Here is a 22490-nt window from a genome sequence, read left to right as displayed (position 1 = left end):
TTGTATAACGGTTAGTGTTTATTTTTCAACACATCCTATCCTTAATTATATAAGTTCAACATGCGCATATCGACTATCAAGCAAGCACTATAGCTAGTTGACACCTACTAAAAACCCATTAATTGTGTTTTGGACCCAGCGTGAACATGAACCCTAAACAGGCACCAACGTTTTGGAAAAAAGAATTTGCTTGGTCATATTCGACCGTCGAAAGACTGGCGATAACCAAAAGTAAACAGCTGGGCAATATTTTCAGAGAATACGCTCGTTATTGTACTGTGCACGGTGTCCAATATATATTTAAAGATAATTCCAGCTTGATCGAACGGTTTGATATTTTAAATAGTCTTAACGATAAGACATACACTAATTGACACCATAATAATCACACGTCGATGACGACGTGTATCTACGTTATTCCAGGTGTGCTTGGTTAGTCATCGTGTTGGCCAGTTTTGTCTGCGCTAGCATTCTGGTACACACTATGTGGCTAAAATTCAACTCCTCGCCGACGGTTACAGCCGTCAAGGACACACATTTGGCGCTATACTCGCTCCCGTTTCCTGCTGTCAATGTTTGCCCTATGGACAAAATAAAACGTACGGTGGCTTATAAGTACGTAGCCGATAGAATAAACATTTCATATCAAGAATCCGAATTGGACACCTTCCTCAACGTGTTGACACTATTTCAACATCCGCTTTACAGTAGAATGTTACATTACTTAAATAATGGAATAAGTGATTTTCTGTCCAAATTAACCACCATAAATATTACAGATTTGATGTTACAAGTAAGTAATTAAATGTAGGTACCTACTATTTATACACTTATACCTAGAATATTTAAAATTGTAATATTGGTATCAAGTACAAAATATAATTAATTCTGTACCTACTTTTAATTTTCTTTGATTACCGTATCAGGTATTGCCGACATGTAACGAAGTTTTCAACGCTTGTTTTTGGATAGGACACTCTTACAACTGTTGTGACTTGTTCAGTTTACAGAGATCAGAAGAAGGTTTTTGTTATTCATTCAACTCACTGACTTCCGTAAAAAAATCACAATGGTAATACATTCACTCGTTGAATAATATTTAAAAAAAATAATAATAAAATATAATAAATTATGCAACTTGAATTTTCAGCCCTATGTTTAATACACTGGACACTGATATGGATATGACTCAAACGAACTCTACGAATTGGGAATGTATATTGAGACGAAACACAGCGGCCGGTTCTACTTCGGGATTACAAATATTTTTCAAGGAATTCGCTAAATCGGAACGTTTGAAAAACGCTTCTATAATAACTGGGCAACCGGCCGTTAGGGTATGTGAAAAATATTAAACTATGTTATTTATACAAACAGTGGTGGCGTGTAGTATTATTTTTAAAATTTCCTTGGAATAAATATTGTTTTGTATATGATTGAACAAAATATCAGTTGACTTGTTTTTTGAAGGTTCAAGTATTTTATGTGAACGAGTATCCAGAATCCGGTATGGGCAGCATTGTTACGGCAAAAAAAGGGACCAAGTTGAGTATTATGGTAAAACCGTTTGTCACTATTAGCACTGATAGGATCAAACATCTACCCGTGGCAGAGCGGTTTTGTTATTTTCCCGATGAACAACATTTAAGTGTGTCAAAATCGTACACTCAAAAGTCATGTCTCATAGAATGCCGTTTAAATTATTTACAAATAAAGTGCGGTTGTCGTCCATATTACTTCAATATGCTCGGTAAGTGAAAATTAAAAAAATTAAAATAATTTTGTATAATTCTAATGATTGCCTATTAATATTTTAAATACTTATTTTTAATTTTATATTTAAAAATACTAAATTCAATAAAAGAAAAGTTTAAGAATACTTTTATGCTAAATTCAACGAGAATGATTTATCTGCTAATTTTTTATACACTCAAATTAAAAAAAAATAGTAAATTAATAAAAATAAATCTTACTCTAGATGAATTCTGGTACTAAAAAATTAGCCATAGATGAGTAGGTACTTAAATATCTTTTGCAATTGAATTTTAAAAATATTTTTAATAAGTACCTAGGTACTTTTGCACCAGGTATTGACGTATCAGTTGAATAAAATTATGAGTAGTATGTAATTGTATTATATTCACAGCATTTTACAGCAGGGAAATTAAAAAGTTTAAGTGGAAATATTCCCTCGAGCTCATTTTTTTCCGTTTTACTAATAAACATAACGCTATGTTAGCAATATTTTTATGAATTATAGAATTTGGTTATTTTATTATGAAATGTATGTAGATTTTCATAAAAACCACTGATTTGTGTTAGATGGAAAAAAATGAGCTCGGGGAAAATATTTTCGCTTAAACTTTTTTAATCTCCTAGCTGAAAAGTGCTGCGAAAGTGTGAACATACAATTAATACATACTACTTGCAGTACACATAAGTTTAAAATCAAAACAATTTAATATGTATTAGGTACTTACGTATTGTGCATTTCTAGACAACCGTGTACCGATATGCAATTCGACACAGCTGCTATGCATCGCACAGCACAACAGTGAGTTGCGGTTCTACAGTCCACCGATAGGCAACATCAGAGGTTTCCTACTGACAGAGATGAAATCGCCTCTCAACTGTTCCCAGTGTTTGCCCACATGTCACGAAAGCGTGTTCGACCTGGACGTGGACTATTCGTTGGATTCACTGCCACTGACGAGGCACAGTTACGGATCTGTGGACATTTTCTATAGGAACGAGGGCGCGGTGAAGTATGAGAGGGACGTGACGTTCGGCTGGATTGACTTGTTGGGTATTATTCCATTTATTAAAATTAAAAATTAAAACAACGTATGTATTTCGAATAGTGAATACAAGTTGATGAAGTAAAACTTCTTTCGGAATTATTCTTCGACTGATAAAATACTGAATATAGGTATAGGTACCTATTAGATTTGTGATGGAGTACCTACAAATTTTTTTTTTTTTAAATTAATATTTACCTAACTTATTAAATAGGTACTGTTAATAATTTTATTTTCCCTTTAAAATTATAAAATGAAATAAAATATGTATTTTTATTCACTTCTAAATATTTTACAATTTTCATAGACCGATTTTCCGATTTTACGACTACAACAGATATTACCAGCTTATGATTACTTAAATAACTATAGTTAAAGTTTTTGATTGGATGTTAGCAAGATATCACGTTTAAAATACAACTGGCTATAAAGTGGTTCTTGACTAAGTTTTACTTAAAGTAAAATTGTGATTTTCACTCAAGAATTTCTTTAACAGTTCTTATATTTTATCAGATGTAAAATTACCATTAAGTGTTCATTCAAAATCATAGGTAATTTATCTTCTCTGCTGAATAACGCTGTACCATCATCATTGTAATAGGCGAGCAAAAATCTGTAGATATATTATAAGTAGTTAACACCATTTTTTTTTTTTTTATGAAGATCATCACATGTTTTTTTTTTTGACTAAGATATATTCATTAATAGTTTTATCTTTTTTTTTTTATAATCATTTAGTGTCATTTGGAGGCATTGCAGGTCTGTTTTTGGGATTTAGTTTGTTAACAATCATTGAGTTGGTGTACTGGGGCATTAAGTTCCTCATATATCAATACAATAAGCCTTCGTCGAAGAATAAAATAACACCTAAACATTAATAATTGCATATTTATTAAGTTATGAAACATTACTGTTATAAAAATATATATATCATAATTATTTAATGATAACTCACATGCTGTAAAATTTTAATAATATATAAAACATAGGTATAACAATAATATAATATTTATAGATTAGAAATTAAATTTAAATATTTATAACTTATACTTTATGTTTAAACAAAATATTATTTAAAATGCAACATATTACATTATATAATATCTAGCAGTCTATTTATTTAATATTGGCTTCATAAAAATGTACAGTATCAAAAATATGTTTTTCTAAGCAAAGTCAATATAATATTCTATACATAAATGTGTGTATAAAATCAACAACTTATGACTATTATAGCAGCAGAAATTATTATTTTTCAATGCACCTATGTTTGTCAACTAGAAACATATAGTTTCATATTATATATGTATACACATAATATAGTACCAATAGTAATAATTTGATATAAAGCATATTTAATAAATCACAGGTACTTCCTAACAGATAAAAATTATAACTTAAAGTAATGAGTAATGATAATAAAAAATATAAATTTAATATAACTATAGATCATTCATCTTAATGGCATAAGTTGTTATATAATAAAATAAAAATACCTATTAGGTTTAACTTTATGTATGAAAATTTTTTAACTATCATTAATACTTATGTCAATTGTTTGGCACGACAGAGTATCTTTCAACAAGCAATAAGTTGCAGTCATCACAAACACGAACGGGTTTAGCAGATGATGGCAACATCATTGTGTTGTCTGAACACAATGCACAAAATATTCCACCGCAGTTTCTACAGTGATGCTATTTTTGAAACATAAAAATAATACGTAAATAAATATAAATTATTTAAGTATAAAACATTTACAAAAAAAAATTTAAACGTTAATGCTTAATAATTAAGTATCGTCTTACTTTTCTTCTCGTTAAACTAAATTCTTTTTCACATTTTTTGCAATTGGCCACTTCATTGTCACGTTCCCAGTGAGCTTGTGCCAATGTACTGTTAGCAGCTTCTTCCAGTTCATTGGACTTTAATATCTCCCTTTTTAACTGATCGGCCAACTCTTCAAGTGCTCGTTCTTGGCCTCGATACTTCTCTGTCAATCTATGATGTTCCTCTTGTAAATTAATATACTCCTAAGAAGCGTGTGTAAATACATTTGAATTAAACAAAATTGTAGTTGATTAAAGAATCAAGACAAAAATTTACATTTGACATTGCTTTAAGTTGGATAATTTCTTCATCAAGACGAGTTGTTTGATTTCCTGCTTTGAATAATTGTTCTTCAAGGTTAATCTTTGATTGTTGTTCTCTAATTAAATCTTCTTTTAATTTTACAATAGTTGATGTCTGTCCAGCAATTTGATCGTGGTATCTAAGTATTGAATCAGATATTTTTTTCTTTTCCTCTTCATTTTTTTTCGATCTATGATAAGTGAGAGAATAAATGGAAAGGAAATACATTGTATGCAAATAAAAATAGATAAATAAAAAAATGTTGCGAGCACTATTTTAAATGTGAATAAAAACAAATAAAAAAATTATAAAAATACCTATCGTTTTGACTTTATATTTTTATGTACAGAGTATGTTTTTGAGAGATATTTTAATAAAACTGATAAATTTGTTATTTGTATCAAAAAGAAAACAATGGGTCAATTTTATAGTAAACCAAACTTAATGGTTAACATTATAATAGAAATAATTGCACATCAGCCAAATGCTAGATTTAACTTGATTCCGTGTGAATGACAATGTAGAAAAAGAAAATTAACTTAAGCCAATAGTAAAGATAAGGTTATCTGCTAGATAAGTATGGTAAGGAAGAAATATTAGTTCACCTTTAATTAGCAATACTAAATAAAATCAGTAATAGACATGGAAACTTCAAAATGAAGACAACAAAGTGCAAAAACTAATGTTCTACCTTAACTATTTGAAAAATTAATTTTACTTAAACTAATCAAAGTTTAATAAAAAAAAAGTATGAAAAAAATTGGCAGGGATGGTTATAAAATTTGGTAACGTTACCAGAATTTAAAACAAAAAATAAAGAACTAATTTCAAACATGATTAATTTAGAAAATAATTTTTAAATTTAAAAAGATAATAATAAATTATATTAATGGTAATATTATAAACTCTGAAATAGCCATTCTTTATGGTCAATGTTTAATGTCAATTTCCACAAAAATTACCTTCCAAAAACATGTTCTGTGTTAATAAAAAAAAAGCAAAAAATATAAAACTAAAAAAAAACATTATTTAAATAAAATAATAAAAATAAATAAATAAATAAATAAATAAATAAATATATATTCTTTTTTAGGACATTTTTGGGATATTATTGAACATTGCACGTGTAATAAATAAGTAGTTTATTAAATATAAGTCATTTTACACTATATTTTATTTGAATATCATAAAATATTAATAATGGTATAAAGAAAAACAAGGACTTAAAATACTAATACAAAGTTTGGTTTACATTAATTATCATATAAGAATATAATAGTATATAGAATAATGTTTAAAAGTTTATATTTCATAATTAATTAAATGATATCAATACATTAAAACGAAATATAAATAAATATAAATGTTCATAATGTAAGAGACCTATTCTCTAACAGTCTGTGGCTCGCATCATTTTTTTATTTATCAAATCCTACATAAACAAATTAATGCACCCAAATACAATTTTATTACAAAACATAATTATTAGAGATATTTTGAATAGTAAAGTTTTATCATAAATTTTATAACCAAAATGCCATAAAAATATTATGTAAAACAATTCAAACCAATAGGTATTGCATTTAGATGCATTGGATTTTCAAATATAAAGGAATATGAATTAATAAACAAATACATACACCTCTTCAGTTTTTTTCAAAGCCTCTGTTAATGTTACATTTTTTGATTCCAATTTAGAAACAAACTCTGACTTGTGCTTAAGCGAACTCTCACTCTCCTGCAATTAAACCTTCAACTAATTTATCAAGAGAAAGAAATATAAAGAAAATTAACCTAATTTTTATTATTTACTCTAAATTTGGCATTTTAACTATAAAAACATATTTTTATCAAATCTAAACATTATTTGATTGTTCGGGATCAGTTAATGGCTCAGGACTTGGAGCATTTTCTTTCAAAACTGGAGTGTATGATTGCCGGTGAAGTGATCTATCTGGTCGAGAAGCCAACCTAGTGTCTGAATTGGAATTCCTCATGCCGGCATTGTTTCTCAATCTTAATTGTTGTGCATCGTGGAACTGTAAATTGCTCAGCAAGCAACCAATTTGTTCAGTTTTTTTTTGTAGCCGGCTCACCATTTCAGCTTTCTTGGTCAAGTCTTCTTCGCATTCCTGATCATTTCCCGACCCAATATTGTAGATCACATTTTATAACATTTTAAATAACCAATCATCAACCATAATTAAATATTAATATTTAACAAAAAGTTAACAATATATAACAGTTTAGTTATGGGTCTCACCTGTAATTTTTTATACATTTCCAAGTTAATCATTTTTATGTCATCTAATTGTTTTCTTAGTGAAACAATATTTTCTTGTTTTTCTCGACTTTCTTTTTCTAAAAGTTTCATTGCAACCTCCATTTCAGCTTTAAGGCTCATCTAATAACATAACACAATAGGCTTCTCAATTTTTGTTCATTTCATAAGCAATAATATATACTTGTAAATGAAGTTCCTTTTCAGCTTCAATTCTTTGTTTTTTTTCATTTTCTGCAAATTGCTTAAGCGTATCCATGTCTCCAGTAGGAATATCAATAATTAAAGGTTCAGTCTGTAATATTTATTACATAGGTAACTAACATTATTATAATAGAGTATCTTTTCAGAAATACTAGATCAGAAAAAATTAATCTTATCCTCATTATAAAAAGTTTAAAATTATATATCTACATTTTTGGAATCATTTTGCTTCATCAACTGATTTTTAATTAATTGGTTTTCTTCTTTCAACATTGCATAACTGTTATTGGCCATATCAAGTTCTTCTTTAATCAAAGTATTAGACGTTGTAAGTGTTTCTACTTTTGACTCTAAATTTGCCACAGTTGCCCTAAAAACCATTAAAATGGTTATCTCATAAAATTTAATTAGACATAAAACATACTTAAGATGGCAATTAAGTTCTTCTATATAATTTTTTTGATCAAGTACTACATTCATATTTTCTGATTCAAGACCTAAAGGACTATCAGGACAACTGACAGTGCCTTGTATATGATGATTAGGGTGGTGGCTTGAGCGTAGATATAATGAGAAATCAATTACACCTTGTTGTGAATCTAAATCTTCTTCCTAGTAACATATAAAATTGTTAACTAAATGATAACAATCCATTTAATTTTTTAATATCTTGCCTTAATACACAAATTGCAATCGATAACATTAAGGCCCACCAAAAGGCCAACAATAATAATAGCTTCGTCACTCATCATTAGAGCATCAGGTTCAAAATAATCTACTAATTCTTCATCACGATAGTCTACTAAAATTTTTAAATAATCAGCCAACTTTTTTTGCATTAAGGCTACTCTTAACCAAGCTCTTGCTCTACCCATTGGAGTTCTGAAAAAATAGTAATTTAAAAAAGTTCATATGTTAATATAATTTAAATTTACTTGACAGTAGGTAAATCTCGAATACTATTTGTTAATTCTTGTGCATCCGGTGTTAATTTTTCAACAGTTTGCAATATATCCCATAATTCTTTTTTGGGACCCAAAAGTCCTTTCTTAGGGCGTAACCCATGTCTAAGGACATGCTCCAAGACAATAAAAAAATGTTGTAAAGGTGCATGATCTGAATCAAGCATACGTCCATTTTTCAATGAGTTTTCAATTAGTTCTTTAACAATCAGCTTGGATATGTTTACCAGGTTACGTCTCTCGATCAACACAGGGTCACGATCTAAATTCAACAATTATAATTGTATTATTCTAGCATAAAATGGTAGGTTAAAAAAAATTATCATGATTTTTAATTAACGAATACCTAATAAGAATGGTAAGTCTGGAGAAGTGAGACATTGTGATGGAAAAATATCAGATAACGGATCATCAGTTATTTCACGTAAACATAACCATTCGCCCTCAACTGACACTCGAAAATTACATAAGTACAAATCTTGAGAGCTTGGATCCAAATTTTGCATCCATTTATTTAACATCATGGTTCTTATTTTTAAATAAAAAAAACAAATCTTAGATAAAAGATAAGTAAGGTTTGTGTGTACCAGCTTTGTGTTTAAAATCAAAATCAAATTTAATAAAATAATTATACTATATTAATAAAATAACAGAAATAATAACATGCAAGCACAACTTCAGGAACTATAATCCTAATGTAAAATAATACAACAAACAATTAAATAACTGATACAAAATGTAAGAAGTATGCATTGTAAATAACATTATGTAGCATTTATTTATCCAATGTAAACATTAAATAACACATTTAATTTTATAATAAAAATCTAATAAATAATAGTTAATAGAGTAACATTAGAGAAGATAATAATCAGCATAAATAACAATAACCTATGATCTAAAACACAATTTTGCATACAATTAAAATGTAATTTAACATAATGAATACAATAGGTAAGTTATTAAAAAATTATAATATTGGACTGATAATATACTTTAGTTAATGCAGTGACATCACGCATTTCTGGGAGGGAGTGGAGGAGGCATTCGTTGTCTTGGGGGCAGTGGCGGTAAAGGAACGTTTGAAGGTGGTGGATAGTTCGGCATTCCATCTGAACTTGGACTTTGATCAGATCTTGCAGGTAATGGAGGTCTCATTGGAGCAGATCTCAACTTGTCTGTCCATAAGGGCACTATATTGTTAGTGATAGTTTCGATCTCATTTTTTATAGCTAATGCCCAATTATTATTTTTAGCAGTTAAAATTAAAGTATAGTTATAAATTGATATTTGTTTTATTTTTAAAGCATTAGCTGCAAAACGACCATTTTCATAGATGATTTCAGCATGATCTGTGAAATATCTTGCATTTAAAATTTTACCAAAAGAACCCAAACCTTGAAGCATTATATTTTTAAATGATTCATCATTTAAAGGAAAGTCAGTGTTTTCAATATGTACTAAAATAACACCATCAATTGGTCCGTATTCATTCCATAATACATTTAATTCTCTTTCCCTTAGAGCTTGATCAATACACAGTATTTCAATTTCATAAGAAGCTGTTACAGGCCTATGATCACTCTCTTTAATTTCAGCACGTCCATAGAATACTTGTTTACCATTAGGCCAATCATTATTTTCATTACAGTACCAAAGTACACGATCAGTCCAAGCCGGTGTACGACATTTATCACTAGAGTCATATTCATCTGATAGTATGTCATATTTGTAGGTTGGAGGAAATGTTATAGGAGCTTCAAAGAAATTTTCAAATACTTTTTTATCTCTGCATTGTGCTAAAAGTTGATCATATTTCAGAACTTCTTCCAAGTCTCCATCTAGTACATGATTTATGAGATCTAAGCGATCCATATCCACCCGATAATTAAAATCTCCACACCAATAAACATAATCATTTGATTGAATAGGAATTTTCAATTTTCTTGCTATTTCATTGAAGTCTGCATTACGATCAGCAACTTGTGATTGCCCAGCAGCAAAGTGGGAGCATATAAAACAAAGATTTGTAGCATCTAAAGTAAATCTCACCATCACAGCTCCTTTATTACCAGTTGTACCTCCCATTCCTGTCTTAACAGAGTCTGTAGTTACATCTTTAATATAAGGTAATAGCTCTGGTTTAACAAATATAAATAAACAAACGCCAACTAGTTGTGTACTAGTAAGTAGGACATAATCCCTTTTAGAAGACAAAATGTTTTTAAGGCTTTTACTCCACGAGTCTGCATTGTTTGAACTAGCAGCCATAATATTGCTAGCATTTAAGTCAACAATTTCTTCAAATCCAATTGCATAAATATCAGGAAGATTATTATTGTCATTTAGGAAGAACTTTTTTGATGGATCAAATAAAGATACTTTATAGGGATCCAAGAGCCATTTGGATAATGATTCTAAGTTACTAGAATCAAAATTCAAAAAATGTTTACCTCCATTTACATTATATGTAGCAATAGAAATTCTTAAATTACTCTTGTAAGTATATGATTTATATTTTTTACACATTTCTTCTGCTAAATCTGGATGACATTGCCAAGTGTTATAAGGAAGTAATGCTTTAGCTTTTGCTAACAATTCATTGTTAAAGGCATTACCAGATAATAATATATCAAATCCTTCTTGTTTACTAGAATCCAACAGATTATTTTGAATAGTTCTGGCTGCAGATCTAGCTCCATCCAATAATTTTGATCCACCTTGTATTGCGCCAGTACCAGCGTATATTCTACTTATTTCATTGCCATTGTTTACCCAAAGCTGTTGAAATACTTCTTCAAATCTTGATATTATTTGATCAGTTTCATTTTGACAAAGAAATTCAAGTTGTTTGGCCAATACTTCCAAAGCAAAAAATTTTTGAATACAGTTTGTACGATCAAGGCAATCAGTACAGTTTATTCTCATAGAGCCTGTTTGATGTTTAACAACAGAGTTACCTTTTGCGTAAAACAAACCAAATGAATCTAAATATGGATCAACTGAGTTTTTCAATTTTTGTAGACTTTTATCTCCATTACTTTTAACCTCTTGATGATAATCAAATGCAACAAATGGTATGAAAGAAAATGCTGAGGTGGAATGTTTTTGTTCAAACGCATAGCTCAAAGCAGATTCATTTTCTTTACTGTTTGAATTAGCTCCACCTAATAAATTAATGAAAATTATATTACCATAACAATCTATTAGTGACTTAACATGTTTCTCATAAACATCTGCTGAAGATTCTATACTTCTTGACAGTTTTACTTTATGTGCTCCAACATTCATTCCTGGTTGTTCCCAAAATAGTGGTACACTACCTCTTATTTGCACAAAAGAAGTGACTTCATCATCCAAGTAGATTACTTGTTCAGTTTCAACAAAATTTGCAACATAACCGTCATCATTACAACCACGGACATTAAACCTAGTTCCAGCTCTTCTACAACTCAATCTTGATATTATAGCAATTCTGGCTTGTTTATGTCTTGCATAGACAGTTTTTATCTCAATACTGCCACAAACAATTTTCATTAACCATTGGGAGGTATTAATTCCAAAATGTATAAAATAAACATGTAAATTACGGTTCCAAAAAAAACGATTATCAGGAACACAGTTATTCCATTGTCTTTGGGCGCACAGGGTCAAATCAAAACGAACATCTTGTGAAACATACCTCGAAAAATAAAAACTACCGCTGTTTAAAAGCTTCCGTACTTCAGATGCATAGTCATCGCTCTGTTGCTTACGCAATGAAACAAACGTGGTTTGTGTAATTTTAAATATTTCTGCATCAGATATCTTGCCAACTGATTGGCAGCCAGTTACCAAAACCAGGAACAGTGCTACTTTATTATCAATATTTACATTCAAAACGCCAAGACATCCGTATGCGTCTACAATTTTCACACACTGACGTTTGAACGTGTCAAACTCACTAGCTGTGGCCGTACATAGAGTGTTGTTTTCAAATAACAATACTTCAGCTTGCATACGATTTTCTAGAACAACGCAATGACTGTTGGATGGCTTTTCATAGGCTCTGTAAATCTTGCCGATGATTGACGGAGTCTGTTTGGCAGACATTGTTCAGTGCCTCCTCCCCCGACTTAAATGGTTTATTCAAACATACATGGGTGGTAAGTAGGTAGCTCGATTTCGGACTAAAAACAAAAAAAAAAAAAAAATATAAAAAAAAAACAAAAAGAACAAACAAGCGAAAATACAATGCAAAATTATTATGGTGGTCGTATAACAATATGGAAAGTAATAAAGCGGTGTCACGGATTATTGATCTTTATACAATTATTATGGACAAGCAGAAAAAATGAAAAAAATGAAAATAAAAAACACAATATTATAAAGCCACCACAATAGCTGGTTCACATTTATCGAAATACTGACTTGACGAACTTACAAGATTTGACTCGAGAATTGATTTTACTAAGACGGTGTACAAAGTGTACGACAAGAACGCCTCTCGAAACGTACACGACACCGTCCACTAGGTGTTGGTGGAAAGTATTGATTTCTTGCTCGGCCGCTGGGGGCTACCCGCTTGCCTGCCAAATGCTCGATGCTCACGCTCAATACAATTCGCGGTGAACACACGAATACGCGATAGTATGGGTATTTGTTGATAGTGTCTTGTGGTGAGTAGTAGTAGTAATCGATTATGCGTATGCTCGATTTTTCGACGAAATCGATTTTCGTACCAATTATGAGTTTATTATAATATTGTAGACTGTGAGCGAAATCACTGGCGATTCCGATAAAAAAATATATATATATATATATAAAACCACAAGTAATTTATCATGTTATAGTACTATTGTAAATTTGTAACACATCACAAGCGTTTAATTCAATAATTATATTTACTATTCGTATATGATAATAATCGATATTGACAATGGTATATTTTAACATCGGAAGTTATGTATCGAACGATTGTGAAGTAGAACAATCGATCAAATAGAATAAAATACGTAACATAATCGATCTTTTCGATTTCGAACAGCGCTCTTATACAGTGGCGGCGGCGATAAACAAAACACATTGACACTTGACAGGCGACAGGCGACAGCCAAGTGCCGACTGAAATTATTGAATAATTGACGATTGTGGATAATTTATTGTATTCTCAATTCTGTGTATTGTACTGATACGAATTAAGTATCACTTTGGAGTCTTTGGATGTGTGTGTGTTGTGTGTTTGATCGGCACATTTGGACTCGGCGTTGATGTTAATTTTAATTTTGAATTGCACTGTTTATATTATTCGTAAACGGTCGCGCGTTTTTTCACTAGACACTCCATCAATTTATGATTATAAATTTTATAAATAATAAGTACTGTGTATAGGAAACATAAATTACATAAATATGCTGCAAGGTTCATCAAGTACGGGTTTTAAGAGTCATTGGGGCGAGGGAGGGAGACTAATTGAAATTTAAAAATTGGTTAGTTCTACAAAAACTTTATATCCAATAATATAATAATGATACAGTAACATTTCATATAATTAGAGTTCAGATTTTATAGTACTAAAAAATACTCAAGCATGCGATATTTTACTCATATATGCCTTAAAAATAGCGGAATATCATGCTCATAAAAAATAAAAGTTTATCGTTTTTAATTATTATTTTTTAATAATGACTTATCAGTTATCGGTAAAAACTAAATGAAAGTATGATTATAAGCTAACCAAATTGGTAAAATAATCGTTGATTGAATAGCGTAAGACCTTTTTTCTATTGGTATTTAGACAATTTAAATAAAATTGATTTACCTACGACTGAAATTTTCAGTTCATTTAACAGACTTACAAAATCCGATTCAAAGTTTAACTCAAAAACATATAAAACCAATAAAAAGTTATAAATTGTTCTTTAAATTCTAAATTGGTAAAATATGAAAAATATACAAGATAAAATTTCATATCATAAAAAAAAAATGTGTATAAAAACGTATATTTTTTTAAAATATGAAACCGGTAAAATGTATATTATAAATTATATTATATAAATATGAGTAATATTTCATATCATTAAAATATTGACGTAAATTTGGAGGACGCGGTTAAAACTTAAAACTAATAGATATTCCAAAAATAGCTCAAAGCTAATTTCAGTATGATTATTTTTTTTATTTTTCGGTGATGATCCATAACCAACATATTACTTTAGAGTTATATTTAAAAGCATTTTTTTCATTAATTTGTATCTTACGGATTGCTTAAATAATGAACCTTTAACTTGTAATCGTAGTATAAGGCAGGTCAATTTAAATATCTTTTATCTTATTCAACTATGACACATTTTAATATAACTATGTTTTATTTCATGCAAAAATATAAATACCAAATATTCAAATACACTATAACTGTAATTGAACTTTTCGATCGTTAAACTAATAAAATTAAAATGCTCATACTTTATAAAACTTAGCTTAGGTCTAAAACATCGCCATGTATACCTAACTATTAAGTTAAGTACATATCCGTTTAAGTATATTGTATGTGCATATAAGGAGGGATTCTAGGGTTTATTGTTACCGAAGGTTTAGAGTACATTTTTCGAATGTTCAACAAAATATGACGACTGTAGGTATATACTATGGTAATATTCATACAAATATTATGCTCTTGTAAGAAAATTGTGGAGAATCTTTTGTAAAATATTCAAGCCTAAATTATTAAAATCTAAAATTGTATTATATATTTTATAAACAAAAAAAAAAAAATGTTCAATTTTTTCTGTCTATGTTAAAATTTGAATTATATACACATTGAAATTATGCCAATGTATTTTTAGTTGCTATAAAACAACTTAAATAGGATGTTACATAACATTTTCAAACCTTTGGTATCAAAAATTAAATAAGTAAAATCAAATTTTTAACTATCAATAAAATTCTGGGGGTTTTCCTGGATTTGGCTCAAGTCTTTGATAATGTTTGGCACATAGACTTGCTCTATAAAATTAAATTATTCCTTCCTGTTCCCCTTCATTTCCCCTTTATTCATTCATACCTTGAAAATCGTACTTTTAAAGTTTGTCACAGTACCTAATTATTTTTCCTTTATTTTTTCTATCTTAGCAGGAGAGAAGTTATCTCTTTTCTAACCTGTAGAGTATTTTCACTTGATATTCTTTAAATCCAAAACACTATCCTTGCTAATCTATCTTATTTTTCAATAATGATCCGGTCAAAGTACTCAATACTCATTAACACCACCTTGATCATACAGAAAAATGATTCTTTAATTGAAAAATTAAAATTAATTTTGACAAATTTGAAAAATGTTCCTTATACTCTTAACAAAAAATAAATGCCTATTTTTTTATTTCAAAGGTGTTCTTATCTCCTCCTTGTCTTATGTTAAATATTTTAGACAAAAGATTAACCTGGGTTGGTTCTTACCTCAAATTCAAAAGAAAGTCACTTAACATTAGATCTCACTTATCACATCCTGATTTAAAATCCAAACTTCCACTTCACAACAAAATATTCTTATTTATAAGTCAATTTTAAAATCAATTTGATCATAAGGGGCTCTAATTTGGGGATATGCTAAACCAACACAACTAAAAACAATTGAATCTTTCCAATCAATTTCACTTCATATAATCACATTTGCTTCCTGGTTACAAATCACATATTTTATAAAAACTTAAACATTGAAGCAGTTGAAAATTTAGTTAAAACTTACTATAAAAAGTACCATTCTAAATAACTTCACTATACAAATCCTTCAGTCATAAACCAGAACACAGCTTTAATTCTTGACAGCCCCCCTTTTGTCTTGAAAAACATTGATGTGTAATCATTTAGTTAAAAACACATTGTCATATTTATCTTTTATAGTCGAATCTTGCTAAAAGGGTCCTATCACTGGATAGTTTATTTACTCACTATTTCCAAGTTTATTTATCATTGCTTTGTTAACCCATTTGCTTACTGTAATTTTTTTTTTTAATGTACAGATTGTAAAATTTATTTTTATAACTAAACCAAAAATACCTTCCTAAAAAATAATTAGTAAATTTCAGCAATTTCAAATTTGATAAAATTTTTTTTTCAATGGTGACAATGTATTTATAATATGAACTACTCAGTACATGCGAGGAACCTTGTATACAATTTTCAAGGTTTTTAACTTAAAAACCAATTTTATTATGCATAAATTGTAAAAAACTAAAAAAAATTTAAATTTTCAAATGCTTATAAATAGTACAAAAAGAGACAAATATTAAATATTTTATGCCTAAAAAATTATGATATAAACGTTTGATAAATATGTGACGTAGGTATGTTAAGTTATAATTTATGAATTATAACATAATTAGAAAATATATTTTGTCGAAAATCAGATTTGTGTTAAAATTTTAATTATTTACTGTAAAGTCACTCACTCATTATTTAAAATTTTTCTTTTGACACTCTAAGTAATAACTAGATCCAATTAACCAGAAATTCCTTTTTCAAATTGAAATATTAAGTATTTGTATTATTCTTATAGGTATCGCCTGACACAGAATAAACATATCTAATTGTAACACCACTATATTAATCGCTTCAGTGCTCTATTCGAAACCTGACTGCCGATTGTATTATATCTTAATAATAATTGATACAAAAACAACATTGGGCAAAAATTTTTTTAATAATTATTTATAGTTCAGTTATTTATTAAGTGAATGTATTAGCTTTATCTTCATTAGTGGTTTTAACATCATATATATTTATACCTAAACAAATTGAAATCTAAAAGTATAACTCTCTAAAATTTTTGTTATAGGTAGTTGATTTTATTTAAAGTTAGCTCAAAAAAAAAAAAAAAAAGTGATTTTGTTGTTTTTATGTTATGTGAAGGCCAGAGATAACAAATAGTGCACTAACAGTAAAATATCTATCACAGGGTCAACTGCCATTAGCCATAGCATTGATTATAGAATAACTAAATAAAATAATAACTAAATAACTAAATAGCAATAGTTATTGTTAGCTTATGTGAGAAAAATAATAATAACATTTTAAGTATTATAATTAATAATAATTAAGCTTTTCTGTAAATGACAGTTGTTAATATTCAAGGTTGTGATTCCAGTTATTTTGTCGTAGTTCAAAAAATATTATTCATAGAGCCATAATACTTTTTTAAATTATGTATAATATTATTAACTATACACACTATTTCAATTTTCAAATATTTAAATTAATTTTAAGCTATTTATACTGACAAGTGATTTGTGTTTAGCAAAAATTAGTTAAATTTACTGTATTACTAATATTAACATAAATAATAAATATACATTACAATATATATCCATAAATTGGATAAATATCCAAGGAAATATTTTAAGTTAATAGATCTCTGCAGAATAGATTTTTATCATATATACAAAGCTTTAATATTGAATTAAAATTTATCACATCAATTACAGCAAGTAATTTAAGTAAAATATTCAATATAGCAACTTTTTCTTTTCATTTTTTAAATAGGTGATAAAATACTTTAATTTTTAATAATCATGTATTCATATCACTAGTTACCTATAATAATTACAAGTAATTTATTGAGGATAAACTTACTTAATACCTATAATGGAATTTAAAATACATTGAAATATAAGTAATTTCACAAAATAGTTAGATCCAATGTTTAAAGTATTTTATAAATGGTATTTATTTAATTTTTTACATCGTTACGCCTATGTCCCTTGAGATTAAACACGTATCTGCTGTCAAAGCAACTCAGTAATCAAGTTTAGATTAAATATAGGTCTATACATACAGAGTGATTTTTTTCTAAACTTTCAAATTTTAAACAATCATATCTCTTATGTTTAAACGCATTGCCTTTAGTTATTTTTACCACTATAATTGTTGGTATAAAACTAAAACCAATTTTTGATTTCTTTAATACTAATCTAGGTATAATTTTAAATTTAATAATATAAAATAAATAATAAAAAATACTTTTGTAACAATATTGATGTATACATATTAAGGCACTGAATATTAATAAAATAGTTTATCATCAGTAAACGTTTAGAATGTTTAGATGACATTGCTATTATATCATTTACATTTTAAATGGTAATAGATTTTAAAAAACAATTGCTTTTATATTTGATAGTTTCATGCCAATTTTCTACTTAAAATTTATAAGTTAAAAATTTAGGTATTACACAGTGATTTTTTGCTAAAATGAACAGTGGGTATGCCTTGTTCATATATACCTTGTATATATATATATATATATAATTGAAAGATCCAGATAGGGTCCAAAAAAAATTTTTCACACTTCACTTCAACTATAACTTTTATTTCTCTTAAAATATACTACATTAAAAACAATAAATTATTTTATTAACTAATATTTTACATTTTAAACATCTTTTTACACGCATTAGAATCATATTGTGATACCACAAAAAAAAGTACCAATTATACAATCGACTATCGAGATATCGTATTTGCAAGGTTATTAATGTACATATTATTATATTTATTCCTCGATTTATTCACAACCGTGATATGATACTTGATATATTATTATTTAAAACTGTTATATAGAATATATGGTAGATCGACCGTATACCCGCGTATCATTAATTTGTCATAAGCTATACGCCGTGGATACAAATAACGTATTGGGTATACGCTATACACTGTATACCCCCCCCCCAATACACCATTAGTTGTACTTTAAAAATCAAATGTTAATAACATTCTTACCAATACACATAAGAAAAAAAAATAAAAAAAAATATATAAAATATTAGAAATGCATAAACCTACATATGAAATATTTTATATATATTAAATGTCAGGGAAAAGTTATTACTTTTGGAAATGAGTGTTTACTATTAAATCCTATTTTAAATACTTTAATTTATTATATAATGAACTTATAGTTTCTACTATAATTATAGACTATAGTATATTATTCATGTCATTATTATTAGATATCGTAAATATAATAAACAATACTGAAATTTAACATTACAATATACATTTTACACAATACTAAAAAGAAAGACAAATTTAATTTTAAGTATCAGTTAGCTTACACAATAAAAAATTTAATACTGTTCTGAAAAAAAAAATGTAAGTTCCTTAATTTTTTTTATAGATAGAAAAAATAAAATAATTATTTATTTCATAAGTACCTACAATAAATTAATTTTTTATATAAATACTTCTTATACCTAGGAAAAGTAAAAAATAAATAGCTGATTTTATCAATTAAGGATTTCATTATTATAAACGATTATTATTGATTGTCTAAAATTCATACCAATACATTTTAAATAAAATAAATTACTATAGCGTTAAGTTAATTTTAATTAGTTGATTATTGATATTCTATTTAACAATAAAATGCAAAAACGTGTATAAGTACATTATTTAAAACTGTTTTATAACCCTCTATCATGTTATAAGTATGCTTAACACTACTGGTTGCATTTCCACATTTTAGTATTATTAACTTAATATAAAAAATTTCAAAAATATTTATTTATTTTTTCCAGTTTTTAAATCTATGAGGACTAAATCTTATGAATGTTTACCAACATAGGTACTATTTACTAGGACTGTAAAACTTAATATTTCAAAATATACATAAATAAAAATCCAAATACTTGAAGCATTAATTTTAAACTTTTAAATAAGTATTTTATGTCATATGGTTTGTAAAAACAAAACATTAATTAAGTGATTAATATAAGGTATTTTATTCTTACCATAAAAATCATAATAAGCAATTTTTGTATGAAATGTATTATATATTGTTATTTTAAATTATTTTATTTATAATAATAAAATTATAATAGGTATAACATAGATTATTTGGTTTTTAGCAAAAAATCAAATAATCAATTATTAAAATAAATCAGTTGTTTTTGTAGTTCAATATTACTCAAGTATTTAATTTTGAAAGATACGAGGGAGTGTCATACTATACTAAGTATAAATTAATAAACTATTAGACAAACATACCTAATCAAGTGCTGTACTACTATGAAATAATTGAAAAAATAATAGGCATATTTTGTAGAGAGCATGTTGTTAACTTTTTTTTTTTTTTTGAAAATATTATAGAAACCAGACAATTTATTTTAAATCCTTGTTATTTTAATATTGTTTTAACTAAATAGTATTAAATATTTTCTGTCCATAAATTGAGTTATCTGTGATCTCTGAACTCTTTTCTTCTTAAATTAACTGTTTGTACTATTTGTAGCATAGTCTTATTAGACACACATTTATAAAGTTATAGAATTTGTAAAAGAAACAAAGTTTTTGTTAAATGTAGTTAGTGCTTTAACTACTAAGATAGAAATATAATTTTCTTTGACAAATTGATTATCCTAGTTTCATGTTAATTTAAGAAAAATGTTTACAGTCATATTGATAGAATTTCACTTTTTCTTCATTTGGGTTTCTTATATATTTTTTTTGCACATTAGCAAGTCAAAAAATAACAGTTTACAAATTTTTAAAAGTTAAAAATATATATTGTATCTAAGATTTAATAAATAATTTATTATTATATATAAATTTAAATTAAATACATTTTTTAAATTTCTTAATAATTTTTAGTGAAAGCAAAAATTAGTAACTTTTTTTAATTAGGAAGTCTTGAGACTGAATCAAGTAGACCAGTAGGCATCTAACAATAATTTTATTTGTTAGCATATCAGTTAACTGTAATAGTTAATCACTTTAAAAATTGTATAATAAATAATAAATAAAATATTCTATATTTAACATATTTTGTAAGTTAGGTGTAAAATCCTTTAAAACAAAAATAAAAATCTAGGTTCTCGCTAGATAGTGAATAATAAATAGTTCAATTTACAATGTGTAAAATGTTTTTCCATCAAACATCCATTTTTATATCTATGAAATGTAATCATAAATTCTAATTACAGCTCTATACCTCTATATCTCTATCTCAATTTTTTACATATAAAACAACCCACTGGATAAGTTTATTTTAATTTTAAACCTGGTAATATGTGTTAAGTATTAAATTCGTAAGTTCAATTTTGAATTGATCTTTTTTTTAAATATAATTTAAAAAAATTAAGAATTAAGTGTACGGCTGAAGTGTTGTTGAGAGACGAATGGTTTACCAATAAAAAATATTGGTATATAAAGAATGATTAAATTTAAAATATGCATTACAATGAAATTGAATAAACAACTTACGTTTAGGAAATTTTCGTTCAGGTTTAGTTTTCCTGGAAGATGAAAAGAATATAGGCCATCTGTCAATAGACGTCAATGAAGGAGATCGGGAGGAACTTTTGATGCCGCTGTCAAACGAATCCGAACTTTCTATAACGGCGGGGAGACCTTCGGCACTGGGATTATTCATTACTGCGTTATTCGAATCACTTCTTTTTTAATTAATTAATAATTTCACTGAAACGGCAAAGACAATGCTACTTTAAGACGCAGTTAGATTTTTGTTTTTCCGTCGTCACTACTAAAGAACTAAAAAAAAGTTAACTTTTAATAATTAATAAATTTAATTTAAGCATTACAACTTATAAGTGATAACAATAGTTTTTAGATTATTGATAAGACTATTGTTTTCATTACACTGGTTGTAGATAGTATCACGGAATATAATAGTATAACCAACCGTGGTTTTTGTAGAATGTTACATTTATATATTTTTGGATAACACTTGAGAAATTATGGCGGAGGCTGAAAATGAAAAATATTATCGTTTAATTCGCTTATCATTATTTCAAATATTTACTTATATATCTGTGGATGAAAATCAGAATGGACATTGATAAAAATTTATACAGGCAGCATAGAACGAAAACTTGAAACAATCGTCGCAGGTCTCGTCTCCAGTAGGGCTAGTTAATTTCACAGTGTGACCGTTTATACATGAAAAATAATTATGAGATATCTTTATACGATAAAAGAATGTTCTATTTTTTTTCTAATTATTTTAAAATAATAAATTAACTCTCTAAAGACAATCATAGACGTATTTAAGGAAAATTACATTAGTTCATAAATGAACTAATAAATAAAAAATATTTTACAATAGAAATGAAAACATTT

The 22490-nt window shown here is 27.4% G+C and overlaps 2 protein-coding genes across 2 annotated transcripts; one reads left to right on the top strand and one right to left on the bottom strand.

The window, feature by feature from the left end:
* The first annotated feature begins 146 nt into the window (after positions 1–146).
* LOC112600987 (sodium channel protein Nach-like) lies at positions 147–3676 on the top strand. The gene is made up of 7 exons (XM_025348365.1): positions 147–328; positions 424–793; positions 927–1072; positions 1151–1337; positions 1471–1750; positions 2498–2806; positions 3537–3676. Exons 1-7 carry the CDS (start codon positions 147–149, stop codon positions 3674–3676), a joined length of 1614 nt encoding a protein of 537 aa, XP_025204150.1.
* Positions 3677–4170: 494 nt separating this feature from the next.
* LOC112600899 (synaptojanin-1-like) lies at positions 4171–13079 on the bottom strand. The gene is made up of 13 exons (XM_025348227.1): positions 12802–13079; positions 9397–12547; positions 8725–8906; positions 8352–8640; positions 8091–8298; positions 7841–8028; positions 7627–7786; positions 7397–7507; positions 7195–7335; positions 6572–6669; positions 4905–5121; positions 4607–4831; positions 4171–4495 (listed from the first exon to the last, which is right to left on the bottom strand). Exons 2-13 carry the CDS (start codon positions 12468–12470, stop codon positions 4349–4351), a joined length of 5040 nt encoding a protein of 1679 aa, XP_025204012.1. The 5' UTR covers positions 12471–12547; positions 12802–13079; the 3' UTR covers positions 4171–4348.
* Between the last annotated feature and the right edge of the window lie 9411 nt (positions 13080–22490).

The sequence above is a fragment of the Melanaphis sacchari genome, unplaced genomic scaffold (assembly GCF_002803265.2).
Source record: "Melanaphis sacchari strain LSU unplaced genomic scaffold, SCAv2.0 Contig73_pilon_pilon, whole genome shotgun sequence".
NCBI lineage: Eukaryota > Metazoa > Arthropoda > Insecta > Hemiptera > Aphididae > Melanaphis > Melanaphis sacchari.
The sequence above is the reverse complement of the archived record's forward strand: the minus strand, read 5'-3'. Positions and strand labels throughout refer to the sequence as shown.

Coding starts and splice junctions, on each gene's coding strand:
- LOC112600987 (XM_025348365.1), top strand. CDS start 147: ATGAACCCTAAACAGGCACCAACGTTTTGGAAAAAAGAATTTGCTTGG. Junction 329..423: donor AATTCCAGCTTGATCGAACG/GTTTGATATTTT, acceptor ACGTTATTCCAG/GTGTGCTTGGTTAGTCATCG. Junction 1,073..1,150: donor TCCGTAAAAAAATCACAATG/GTAATACATTCA, acceptor TTGAATTTTCAG/CCCTATGTTTAATACACTGG.
- LOC112600899 (XM_025348227.1), bottom strand. CDS start 12,470: ATGTCTGCCAAACAGACTCCGTCAATCATCGGCAAGATTTACAGAGCC. Junction 7,787..7,840: donor GAACTTAATTGCCATCTTAA/GTATGTTTTATG, acceptor AATGGTTTTTAG/GGCAACTGTGGCAAATTTAG. Junction 7,336..7,396: donor AAAAGGAACTTCATTTACAA/GTATATATTATT, acceptor TTATGTTATTAG/ATGAGCCTTAAAGCTGAAAT.